The sequence below is a fragment of the Ailuropoda melanoleuca genome, chromosome 2 (assembly GCF_002007445.2).
Source record: "Ailuropoda melanoleuca isolate Jingjing chromosome 2, ASM200744v2, whole genome shotgun sequence".
Lineage (NCBI taxonomy): Eukaryota > Metazoa > Chordata > Mammalia > Carnivora > Ursidae > Ailuropoda > Ailuropoda melanoleuca.
In genome coordinates, this window is record NC_048219.1 from 120,980,633 (window position 1) to 120,993,385 (window position 12,753).

General features: G+C 40.7%; 1 protein-coding gene across 5 annotated transcripts in view; it reads left to right on the plus strand.

Annotated features, from left to right (window-relative positions):
• The window catches only part of LYPD6 (LY6/PLAUR domain containing 6), a 123,709-nt gene extending 111,344 nt beyond the window's left edge, over window positions 1-12,365 (plus strand). For 4 of the 5 annotated variants that reach the window (XM_034654559.1, XM_034654558.1, XM_034654556.1 and 1 more), the window contains 2 exons: window positions 7,336-7,466; window positions 9,375-12,365. In XM_034654559.1, coding sequence (XP_034510450.1) covers window positions 7,336-7,466; window positions 9,375-9,542 — 299 coding nt within the window. In that variant the 3' untranslated portion in view covers window positions 9,543-12,365. Of the gene's footprint in view, window positions 1-7,335; window positions 7,492-9,374 lie in introns of all 5 variants that reach the window. The other variant, XM_034654560.1, reaches the window with a different exon arrangement.
• Window positions 12,366-12,753: the final 388 nt, after the last annotated feature.

The window sequence follows — 12,753 nt, forward strand, 5'->3', positions numbered from 1 at the left end:
CCCCCCCCCACCAAATTCACATGTGAAGTCCTAACCCCCAGTACTTCTGAATGTGACTGCATTTGAAGATAGGGTCCTTAAAGTGGTAATTCAGGTTCAATGATAAAGAGGAGATTAGGACATAGACACATACAGAGGAAAGACCATGCAAAGTTACAGGGAGAAGTTGCCCATCTGTTAGCCAAGGACAGAGGCCTCAGAAGAGAACAACCCTGCTGATACCTCGAACTTGGACTTTCAGCTTCCAGAATTGTGAAAAAATGAATTCTTGCTGTTTAAGCTACCTCATCTAAGGTACTTTGTTGTGCAATTTATCTAGAATTTATAATTACCCTGAATCTAAAACCAGACTAAGCATCAAAAACAATAACACCAACAAAAACCTGCAATCTAATATTCCTTATGAATATAGTCACAAACATCCTTAATATAATATTAAACGAATAGAATTTAGCAATATTTGAAAATAAGCCTGGCCAAGTGGGACTTATTTCAGGGCTGCAGGGCTGGTTCAATATTTGAAAACCAATCAGTATAATCCACGGTATTAACAAACTAAAGATAATAAAATCACATGTTAATATCAACTAAGGCAGAAAAAGCGTTTGGCAAAATTCAACACCATTCATGATCAAAAACTTTCAGAAAAAACAGCATGTGAGAAACTTCCTCAACTTGATAAAGAATATGTATTTTTAAAAAACTGTAGCAAACATTATACTTAGTAGTGGAAGACAAAATACTTTCCTGGTAAGATCAAGATCCAGGCAAGGATGTCACTTTCGCCATTCTTATCCAAGATCATGCTAAAGTTCTACCCAGTGCAATAAATTAAGAAAAGGAAATAAAAGGCATACAGAATGGAAAGGAAGAAATAAAACTGTTCCATCTCACAGATGACATAATTTTCTAAGTAGGAAATCCCAATAAATCTACACAAAACTCCTAGAACTAATAAGTTCAGCAAGGTCACAAGATACTAAGACTAACACACAAAATTCAATTGTACTTATATATACTATCAATTAACATGTGGTCATTGAATTTAAAAATATAATACCATTTACAATTGTTCAAAAAAGTTAAATAATTCAAGGTAAATCTAATAAAACATGTATAAGACTTGTATGCTAAAATCATAAATGCTAATGAAAGAATTCAGAGAAAATTAAAGTAAAGGGAGACTTACCATGTTCATGAATTGAAAACTCAACATAGTAAAGATGTCAGTTCTCTCCAAATTTATATGCAGGTTTTACACAATTCCTATCAAAATTCTAACAAAACTGTAGTTATAGACAAGATTATTATACAATTTATATGGAAAGGTAAGAAACTAGAATAGCTGAAACAATTTTGATAAAAGAATAAAGTGGGAGGAATCAATCTGTAATAAAGGCAGCGGTACTGTCAGAGGGATAGAAACATAGATCAATAGAACATAATAGAGATCTCAGAAAGAGACTCAAAAATATGCCCAACTTATTTTTGACAAAGATAGAAAATCTGATTCACTAGAGGAAAGAGCCTTTTCAACGAATGTGCTGGATGGACATTTGGACATCCATGGGCAAAAAATGAACCTCAACCTAGGTATTACACCTTTTACAAAAGTTAACTCAAAATTAATCATAGACTTAAATGCCAAATATAAAACTATACGACATTTAGGGAAAAAATACCAGAGAAAATCTTTGAAATCTAGGGATAGGCAGAGTTCTTAGACTTGATATAAAAAGCTTGATCTGTAAAAGGAAGAAAATGGTAAATTGGACTTATCAAAATTAAAAACTTTTGTTCTACATAAGACCCTATAAAGAGAACAAAAAGACAAACAAACTGACATAAAATACTTGCTAATCAAATATCTGACAAAGGACTAGTATCTAAAATATATATATAGAATTCTCTAAACACAATAGTAAAAAACAAAATAATTAAGAAAAGGACAAAAAACATGAATAGATATTTCACCAAGGAAGATAAATAGATGGTAAATAAGCAGATGTTCAACATCATTAGCCATTAGGAAAATACAAACTAAAAACATGAGATATCACTATACATCTATCAGAATGGCTGAAATTTAAAAAAAAAAAAAAACAACACCATCAAATGCCAGGAAGAATTAGGAGAAACTAGATCACGTATATATTGCTGGTGGGAGCATAAAATGGCACAGCTAATCGAAAAGAGAACGGCAGTTCCTTAAACAACTAAACATACACCTACAGTTTAACCCGGTAATTCCACTTCTGAGCACATATCCCAGAGAAATGAAAACCTATGTTCACCCAAAAGCCTTTATGCAAGTGTTGATTGCAGCTTTAGTAATAATATCCCTATCCTAGATACCCTTTCAATGGGTGAATGGTTAAACCAGCCTTGGTACATCCATAGCATGAAATATTACTCAGGATTAAAAACTAGCAAACTGTTGAGACAACAATCTGGATAACTTTCCAGTGAATATGGCTGAGTGAAAATGCCTAATCCCAAAAGTTTACATACTGTATGAGTCCATTTATATAACATCCTTAAAGTGACAAAATTATAGGACTGGAGCACAAATTAGTAGTTGCCAAGGATGAAGGAGGGAGTGGGGGAAGAAGGGATGAGGACGTGAGAATAAAAAGGTGCCTTGAGTGATCCTTGTGGAGCTAGAAATGTTCTGTATCTTGACTGCATCAATTTCGATAGCCTGTTTGTGCTACTGTGCCATAGTTTTGCAACATGTTGCCATTTGGGTGAAAGTGGGTGAAGGGTGCATGAGATCCCTCTATTATTTCTTACAAACTCATGTGAATCTACAATTATCTCAAAATAACAAAAACTTAAAAACAAATCAATCAGTAAAAAAAAAAAAAACCCAAAAATACATCAATTGTGCTAATGTTGAGAAACTCTGATTTCGAAGGAAAGCCAGACATGCCAAATGAGGAAGCTAAGAAGATCTGTGAACCCCGTTGGGAAGAAAATCAAGGAAGGTTTCACAGAGTTCATCACATTTAGATTGAACTTTGAAGAACAGGTTTCCAGGAGCAAAAGATAGGGGGAGACTTTTTGGTTGTGAAGAATGGTCAAAAGATGTAATGTGGTGTCTTAAGGTATCCAGCAAGCAATGATGAGTTAGTCTGGGACGTAGATCAAGGGGAACATTGAATAATAATAAGTGCTGAGTTTCAAGATGTGAGTTATAAATGTAACCAGTTCCTTTAGCAGGAAGCAAAGTAACTCTTACACTCTTGATGCACAGCTTTAGGAGCAGCGAGAAAGCAATGGACCACCTGCTGGCCACTCAGTAGGCTAAATAAACCTAGCAGTATGTAGCCAGAGCTCCTTAACAGGTAGGGTTCACTCAGGCTTTCATAGACAGTGAGAGGCATGAGCGGCCCTTGGTTTCAGTAACATATCTGGTGGTTGTCCGGCACCTGCATTAGAAAGGGGAGAGGTTAGAGACAAAGAAGACAGGAAATGATGAGGTCCCGCACTGGGAAAATGGAACAGAAAGATTAGATGGATAATGGAGACACTCCAGGGGACTTGGAGACACCCAGCTTGGGAAGAGAAGTCGGAGCTGATTCTGAATTTCCTAGTCCAAGATGGAGGTGTCGCATCTCAGGATGTCCCTTCCTAAGATGGAAACACAGGAAGATAAACAGATGGGGGGAATTTGATTTGTTTGAGATACATGAGGTATGAGGTACTGCTGGCAGTGTCCAGGAGACAGCTGGAGATAGGTTCTATAGTTTGGGAGAGAGTATCAGACTGAAGATAACGTCATCAGAGGTTGAATGAAGTCACTTGAGTGAGAAGAGGTTAAAGAACAGGACGCGGGAGAATATCCACATTCAGGTTAAGGAAAGTGTAGGAAGAGAGGAGACCAGGGATGCAGGAGAAAATCTAGAAGACAAAACTCTGAAGCCCAGGGGAATCACGCAGAAGACATTATACATAGTAGATCCCTGAGCTGCAAAGAAATCCTTTGGGGTCAGACATGGGAGAAGGGCATCCAGTTGGACACTTAGGTGAACAGTCATTGCAGAGGAGGACCCAGAAGGAGCAGAGCCGGATGTCAAGGGCTGAGGGCACAGTCAGGAATCAGGCTGGGAGTGTGCTGGAAGCTGCCTCTAGACTTTTATTTTTTCAATATAATTTGTAATACTATGATTAAAGCTATATTCCTCCCATTAATTTTCTTCCACATGGTGAATGGTTCTCTAGCATCACTTTAATCATTATATATGTTTGTAAAAAATCCAAAACTAGTGAACCCACAGGGAATAACTGATGAGGAAGCCTTTTACCAGAGAGCTGGTCATTTTTAATTCAAATCATTTGATGTATATTTTGTTTAAATACAGTTTCCATTATTAGGAAATGAATCTTGGTGGGTAAATGGAAATTTACATTTTAGCTTTGAACCTTTTTTTAATTTCAGAACTAGGTTTTGGAATTTGTGTGTATGTGTGTGTATGTGTATTTCATGAAAAACTATATATATTTTGTGTTTTCCACTAGTTGATTAAGCTCTCTTATACCCAGTTCTGCTTTCAGTTGCATGCCTGTGAGTCTTACACACCTCTGGGAATACCATGCAGTCGCAGAATGTGAGATTTTAGAGGCAAAACTAACCTGGTAGAAATTCAAATCCATCTTTTATCTTTTAGATAAAAGCCTTTGAAATCCTTTTAGTGTGAAGTTATCAGCAGGCTTGATTCTCATATAACCTCATTACTAACCCAAGGATTATTCAGAATGCATGGAGAGCAATGCTTTGTGGCTGAAACTCCTTTTTTTTTTTTTTTTTCAGTTCTACAGCCCAGTGATAAGCTGCATGTGGTCCACCTCGTTGTGCTTAGGAAATGCTGCCTGCTTGCCCCCCCCCCCACCTTGGAGATCACAATACATGCAAGACTCTCCTAAGTTGTGTTCTAAAGAAACCTGTTCAACTTTATTTGAATAGTTCCAAAACTTTATTGAACTGTAGAACCTTCTTTTTACATTAACATTTCATAATTCACTTAGGGGTTTTGTAAGATAAGAAGTAGGATGGATTAACACTTCAGATCTAAGGTAGCTGCTGCTGGAAGTAATGGGCTGTTCTCAGAATATCTTTGTTTCTTGGGTTAGATTTGGTGAGTGTAAGAAAATTTTTTATCTAGCCTCTTCACTGATCATTTTTCTCTCCCTAGGATGGCAAGAATTAGCTTATTAGGTACCGGGCTTTTGCATATTTACCCTGAAACAAAAAAAAGCTCATTAGTTGTTATCTCTGCAGTGGAATACATTTCCAATTAATAAACTAAGAGAGTTTATTATGGACACAAAAGTCAGAACAAAAAGTAGTTATATTAAGTTCACCAATAGTTATTCAAGGCTTACTTAGGACAAGAGAATTTAAGGCTTGGGGGACAAACCCAGTTTCCAAAACTGAAACCATGTAATGGTTTACTTATTCCATAAATGTATGATCTTATCTGCTCAGATTCACCTTTGGAGCAATAAAAGCCCTGGCAGCTCCTCCTGGTTGTCTGCAAGAAGAGGAGACAGGCGATAAGAGCATTCCTGTCTTTATTGCTTTCTTCAGCATCTGAAGGTGGATTGGGGTGGGAAAGGTGTACCTCTCATGACCATAAATGTCCAAGTCTGATACCAAAGAGGGAAACCAGTCGTCTTTGGGAAATGGGGTAAATCTCTCAGGCTATGGGTCTCCATTTGTTAAAACCTGTCTCAGGCTTAAAAAAGACAGAGATTTCCCACCTCTTCTGTATCAGAAAAGCCATCACTCCAATTTTAAAATATTTGAGAATTTAAGAGAATCATTGCCGGGTGCAAAACTTCTGACTTTTCCTGTGAGCTCATTGGGTGGCCTTCCTTACTCCATTCCTGAAGAGCTCTCCAGGACCCTGAGCTCGCTAGGCCTGCCTTGACCTAATTCCCACTGACAAAATTCTGGTCGGGGTGCAGTGCAGGGACAGCTTTAGGGGAGGGCATTGACCAAACTCAGCCCAGGTACACTCCCCAATAGTGTAACCATTAGGAAAATCTCTGTCCTTGGCAAGACTCAATCAGGGGTCACTCAGGTTCCTGTCAGGTGGGGGTGTTTAGGAAGACTGTTAAAAACCCTGAATTTTCATGACTCCCAAGATGTGTCAGTGTGGTCTGTATTAGCTCATTCTCAGGGCCTAAAATTCTTAAGCTTCCTTCTTTGGACTTTAGTACTTTGGTGAAAAGCTGCCAAAATTGTGACAGAATCTGGTGGGGGGAATTTTTATTGCCTAATAAATAATATCATAGAAGGTCATAATTCCATATTAGCCACTAAATATCCAAAATGTATAAAGCATGCAAAATTGAGTCCAAGATATGGATGAAAAACAGCTCGGTGACATTTCTTAAGAATTATTCATTTTCTTTTTCAATCTGAAAGGGGAGCAGGAACATTCTCCTAAATCCCAGGCTTAGAAAGCTGAACACTGCCTAGAGGCCTTAAAGAATTACTTTGACAAAGCCATTTTTCTTTAGTCTTAAAATTAGAAGTAGAAAAATTCTCCATGGTAGTTTGGAAGAAATCTTAAGTTTTTAGATTCCTAAGACTTTGACGGACATCTAGAAACTTACATCAGGGTCCGTCTGCATCTGCGGTCCTAGAAATCACACGAGGGAGAAGTACTGCCCCTTAGTTTTGCAACACCTTCATTGTCGGGTTAAATTCCGGGATCCAGCTATGCTCATTGCCAAGAAGTTCTTTCTTTTGGATAAAGTCATTTTCTCAAGATAAAATGAATCTATTTTTAATTGTTCAGCCCTTACATGGGGAATCGCTGTTTCCAACACACACACACACACACACACACACACACACACACGCCTCTGCTGTAGTCTTTTAACTCCTTGAAGACCATTGTTACCTGCCTAACTTCTTTTTTTTTAACCTGTATTCTTTGAATTTTTTCACCCCTTTATCTTCCTGAAAATTGTTGATTCTCACATCCTAATCATCCCTCCAAACCTCTCGTCCCCTAAAAATAAAAATCAATACAGTGACAAATTTTTTTTGAAAGGCAAAGAATGATGCCATTCTATCTTGGTTTATGGGGATGACGACAGGCAGGGAGACCAGCAGTCTTCAGAAGGCTCTCCTCGTCCCGTCGTGAAGTGCATCTCTCCAAGGACGTCTTTGGGACCGGACGTAAACTCAACACAGAGTCCCTCTCGTGTGCTGTTAAATCTCTTCAGGACTTGTAGAGCTGACGCTCGGGTTGTTTCCCTTCCAGGCAGGTTGGGCTAACGTTTCCCATCTCAACTGAAACATATTTTCTCTGTTGACAGAGACCAGATACTGCTACACTCAGCATACAATGGAAGTCACAGGAAATAGCATCTCTGTCACCAAACGCTGCGTTCCGCTGGAAGAGTGCTTGTCCACCGGCTGCAGAGATTCTGAACATGAAGGCCACAAGGTCTGGGCAAGAGAGCAAGTGACGGGTACAGCATAGGCAGCCCTCCCCCACCGCAGATGCGTGCCGTGCTCCTGAGCAGATTCTCGCTCCCTGATGTAGCCTGGCGTTTGACTGTCTTTGTACCATTCCGAGAAGGTTCTCCTTTCCTGTTTCCTCTACGAGGCTAGACTGATACCAGAGCGTAGGAAAAACAGTATAAATTACGTAAACACAACAGCAGGAAGGTATTGACAATTATCGTAAGCCCTTTATTTACTCAGAAGAAAGTTATAAAGCCACCAGAAGGAAGAGGAATGGGGGAGCAGTTACGCCCGCAGGGTAAAGCGCTGCAGCCGGCTGAGGGCGGCCCGCAGTTTGGCTTTGGTAACTGTTGGGGAAGGGAGGCTCTGGCTTTATTGGAGTGCTGGTTTGGGGAAGGCACCCTTTGGCTCCTGAATCATTCGAGGAGGTGATCAGAGAACCACCTCCTCGTGGGTTTACTCCCCTTAACCATCTGGTGCCTCTTCAGAAGCACTCCGTATACAATGAACGTCAAGCGCAGCCTTGACGGAGAATAGAAAGGACCAGAGAGAGGCAGCCTGACTGTGGTTGGAGTGGGGGATGCCCCGACTCTCCTGCTGGCTGTGCAGACACGGCTGCACATACAATCTTGTGTGTCAGGCCTTGGCCTTTCCTCGGAGTTGGCTCGCTTCCCCCCGTCAGGCTGCCGTCCTGGTGCTCGGAGGCAAGTGCCCCTCTCCAAACCCTGGCAGGCCACGTGTAGTAGCGTTTCGTAGCAGACACCCAGTTTCCAAGCCACTTGTGAAATACTCTAAGAATTCAGTTTTAAAATACAATCTGCCGACTTGATCCTGGATTGAAATACAAAAGGTAAACTCAAGGATTTTACCTCACTCTGCACCCCCCCACCCCCAGCAAGCCTGGCGCTCGGGCTTTATTGTGGCCACTTTACCACGGACAAAGTTAAAGACCAGAGAAGTGACATCATGTGCTCGGGTCACAGAGCAGGTGATTCTGTCTGACAGAGCGAATTCAAGCTCACTTCTGACCTTCAGTTTCTCTCTTCAACATTATAATGTCTTCCTAGCCCATGTCAACTGTGACCAGCCTCAAGTCCTTGCAAGATAATGACTAAATAGGATATTAACCACCAGAGTTTTCCGAATATTACTGTGTATACGGATCAGTTGGGGGTCTTGTTAAAATGCAGACTCCGAACCACTAAATGTGGGGTGAGGTTTGAGATTCTGCATTTCTAGGAGACTCCCAGGTGCTGCTGAAGCGAGTGATCTGTACTCTGTGTAGCCATGGCCCAAAATAATTTCGGCCAACAATCCTTTAGGTTTATTTCTTTCTTATGGTCCAAGAATAGAGTAGTATAAAGCAGGAGTAATTGCATTAATGAAAACCCTCCAAACTTTAACTCCCCCACAAGAACGGTGGTAGTTATATAGACAGTTCTAATGAAAGTAAATAGTTAAGTTGGGTTGTTTCCACTTCACTTACACGGTGGAAATTTGGCAAGTGAGAGTTTACCCTCGGAACGGCTTCTTCAAGTATTCAGAAGGAGTTTCTTTGAGATGGTAGGGTATTATAATCCCCATTCACAGATGGAAAAGCTGAGACCTAGGAAGGTTGTAGAACCATGTAATAACTACCCAGTGGGATGTCAAAAACAGAACTCGTGTTCCTTGAAGCTTAGTCCAGGGGGTTTTCATGTTGACCACATTGCTTCCAGATGAAATTTCATCCCACTTCCTTAAATGCAGGGTTGGTACCTCTTTTGTGGAACAGATAATTGTCATTTCAGTCTTACTGTGAGGGAGCCCATTCCTTCCAAAAATCCTTGCCTCCTTCCAAGATCTGCCAGCTTCTCATCAGCCTTCTGTTTCTCTTCCTTTCTTTCAGGTCTGCACTTCCTGTTGTGAAGGAAATATCTGTAACTTGCCACTCCCCCGAAATGAAACTGATGCCACATTTGCCACAACGTCACCCATAAATCAGACAAATGGGCACCCACACTGCATGTCAGTGATAGTGTCCTGCTTGTGGGTGTGGTTGGGACTCACGTTATAGCAGCTCCAAGGTGCCATGTATAGTAGCAATCCTTGGGGATCTCCATGGTCCATGATCATGCATGAGTTGTTGGCTTGACAATAATTACACATGTGAAACCATGACACTCACAGATGTCTTCACAGCCAAGCATTTCTACTTACCGTGAGGAATAAGCATTGCTTCAGTGTAGTCATTTCAAGTCCAAGACCTCATCATAGCCAGCCTGCCCCCAAAACAGACCCTGAGTTATATACCGCAAACCTTTCTTTTCACTTCAGGAAATAGTTCTGCATTTATTGAGATCTGAGGTTCTTAATTTGGAATACATGCATGAGTCATAGGAGGTCCTGGGACCCTCTGAGATGTTAGAGAATACGTTAAATGAATATGCATAGATGTGTGTTCTTCAGGAGAAAGGTAAGGGACCACTGGTTTAAATATAATCATGAATTTATTTATAGCTTTAGAATTTTAAAACTTTGATTCCGAAATGAATGGACTATTTCCTTGAAGATTCTGACTGAGTTCCTGGAAAAGTTGTCAGCAGTTGTCCAATTTAATTTTCCCCACATTCTTCTCCCAGTGGTGGGAATACTATTCCCTCTGCTCTGTGCAGGAAATAAAACACAATCATAAGTTTGTTGCATAGGGGGAGGGGTAGCTGGAGAAGGGTCTTTCCCAACTTAATAGAACTAGCATCCATAAAGTAGCTGTGGTTGCTTTCATTGTAATTGGCAAGATTGGTCTTGATTTGGTCCCTCATTGTGCCCCATGAGATCCTGAATTCTACCTGGGCCAAAGGGTATCCAAAGAGTCCCAAAACAGGATGGAGTTTTCTCCACTTGGGGATCTATTCAGGCATAGTTAAACTAGACAGAGAGAGGATTTCAGAATGAAAGGAAAGAGATGTGTGGTGGTTGACCCGAGTTCACTGAGGGCCCTGTCAGTGGCTTAGCCAGATCTCCCATCTGCACTTCATACTGCCAGAGAGCGCTCCCAAGTTTTTCCTCTTTCAAATCCCCAGGGACTTTAGGGAGAAGTTTCTGCATCACACTATCTCAAGACTGATAGGGAAAGAAGACATAATGTCCTAGGAGGAGAAGTAGGTGGGCCAGCTGGGTGATGGTGAGACTAGTAAGCAGACCCAGTGGGAATTTTTCTTTCTTTTAGGTGATTGCTTTTGAAGCAGATGGCACAAATTTTGCCATCCTTCCTGTATTTTTGGCCTGAGTTACAACTTGTTCTTCTTCCTTGTAAATCATTTATACAATATTTATTTTTGTATGGCATAACTAGAAACTTACATATATTGTAAAATATTCTTTATTCTGAACCAAATGACCAAATTAGAATACTTATTTTTCAACAGTGGTAGAGCTTGTAATATATGTTTGTTCGAAGTTATCTATGATACTTGCACCAGTGTTGAAAAAAATTAACTTATGTTTGAGCAAGAGGAATGTGTTGGCCTCAAAGGTTTTTGCTCATGGTTTCCTCAGTGGTGTTGTCCAGAAGTGTTCGGGGGGGACCATCACTGGTATAAGTTCCTCTGCAGGGTTATGGGGCATATTTGCATGAAATTTGGTGGAGCCATTGCGGATAAAGAGGAGAGCGTTGTCAGGGTCCATCTGCCCTGCACAGGAAAATGTCTGTGGCTCATTAAATGAGACCCCGTCAGGGATTACCAAATACGAACGGACAGTGGTAACTCTGATATGAAATAAACTAAATTGCATCAAATGGCCTTAAATCAGAGTTTGGTAGGCTTATCAATACGTTGCTTATAATTGGGGTGAGGGAAGTAGAGGGAGAGAAAACAAGACATTTACTACGTACCTCTTACGTGGCAGGCACTATGCTAAGCACTTTATATGTGTATATACATACACATACACATGTTAAGTCATAAAAAACCTGCAGACACCCTCTAGGGGAAATTGCTAGTATTTTCACTTTACAAATGAAGGTACTAAGGCTCTAAGAAGCTCAATAACAGGAAGCCTTTTCCTCCCAATTGAGGTTATATAGGTTGAGGTGGGATTGAAGAGGGAAGGGAAGATGGAATTACCACTCCTAGGAAAACTTCCACACCTGACCATGCGAATCTGTCCGTCTGATCACATGGAGTTTGTCCAGTCCAGCCTCTGCAGGATGCCATTTGTGTGTGTCCCCTAGATGGTGTTTTTTCTTCAAGGGGTGGAGGGTACAGCTTCCTAGTTCATTCCTCTTGCTGGAGGTGGCAGGTTAACTGCTATAAATGCTCTAGGACAGTGAGCATTTGATGTTGTACATATCTACAAGTACCATTTTTGTGCATGGCCACTCTCCACCGATACCTGCCAAGTACTGCATGCAAACTGAGTAAGAGACAAAGTTCAAATGTTGGTTCTTAACGAGAAAGCGACCACTCCAAAGCCTCCCTGTCTGGGGTGCAGGGACCAAGTCTACAGTGATGCGAACTCATCTGGCACCCGGGGGAATCACTACAAACTCTACGCAGGTGTGACCCCGTGCACCTCGCGTGCCTATCAGAACGGCTGGTGTTTCATTCTCTTGAAAGAAAGTGGTTTGCTCGCCATCCCCAGCCTGAAGGAGCGAAGGAAGGGCCATTCATGTGGAAGGCCCAGGACTGGTCATCCATGTAATTCTTCTACCACATTAAACTTTCCGTTAAATCCCACGGTGATGGCTTGAAGTGCAAACAGCCATGATGTGTACGTTAACCTATGTGCCATTTATTTATTTTCAGACTCCCCATAGCTGTCATGTCAATATGGGATTAATGCCTAAATTTTGTAAATATTGTACATTTTGTAAATCAATGAATAAAGGTTTTAAGCGTATCTCACCCGCTCCTCCCTGCCAATGTACATGTCAGTCAGTGATTAAGGCGCTCAGTTTATGTGTAAGGAGTAGGGCTTAGGGTCACAGGGCTCTTCCTTCCAAGAGCTCATTTTCTTGTTGTACAGAGAAGAAATACACACATGAAAAGATACAAGACAATTCGCTCACACCAAATGATTCATGTAGACAGTAAGTGCTGCAGAAAATCAAAGTGGGAAAGATTACCAGACTTTTTAATCAGGTCTGCAGTTTCCCTAGAGCATTTTCTTGTTAAATCGGGAAAAATAAAAGTGTGTGTGTTGTGTTTCTAAACACTATCCCATTAACTCTTAATTTTTAAATCCCATTCTGTCCTGTGAGTGATGATAAAAATAGAAAACATTTT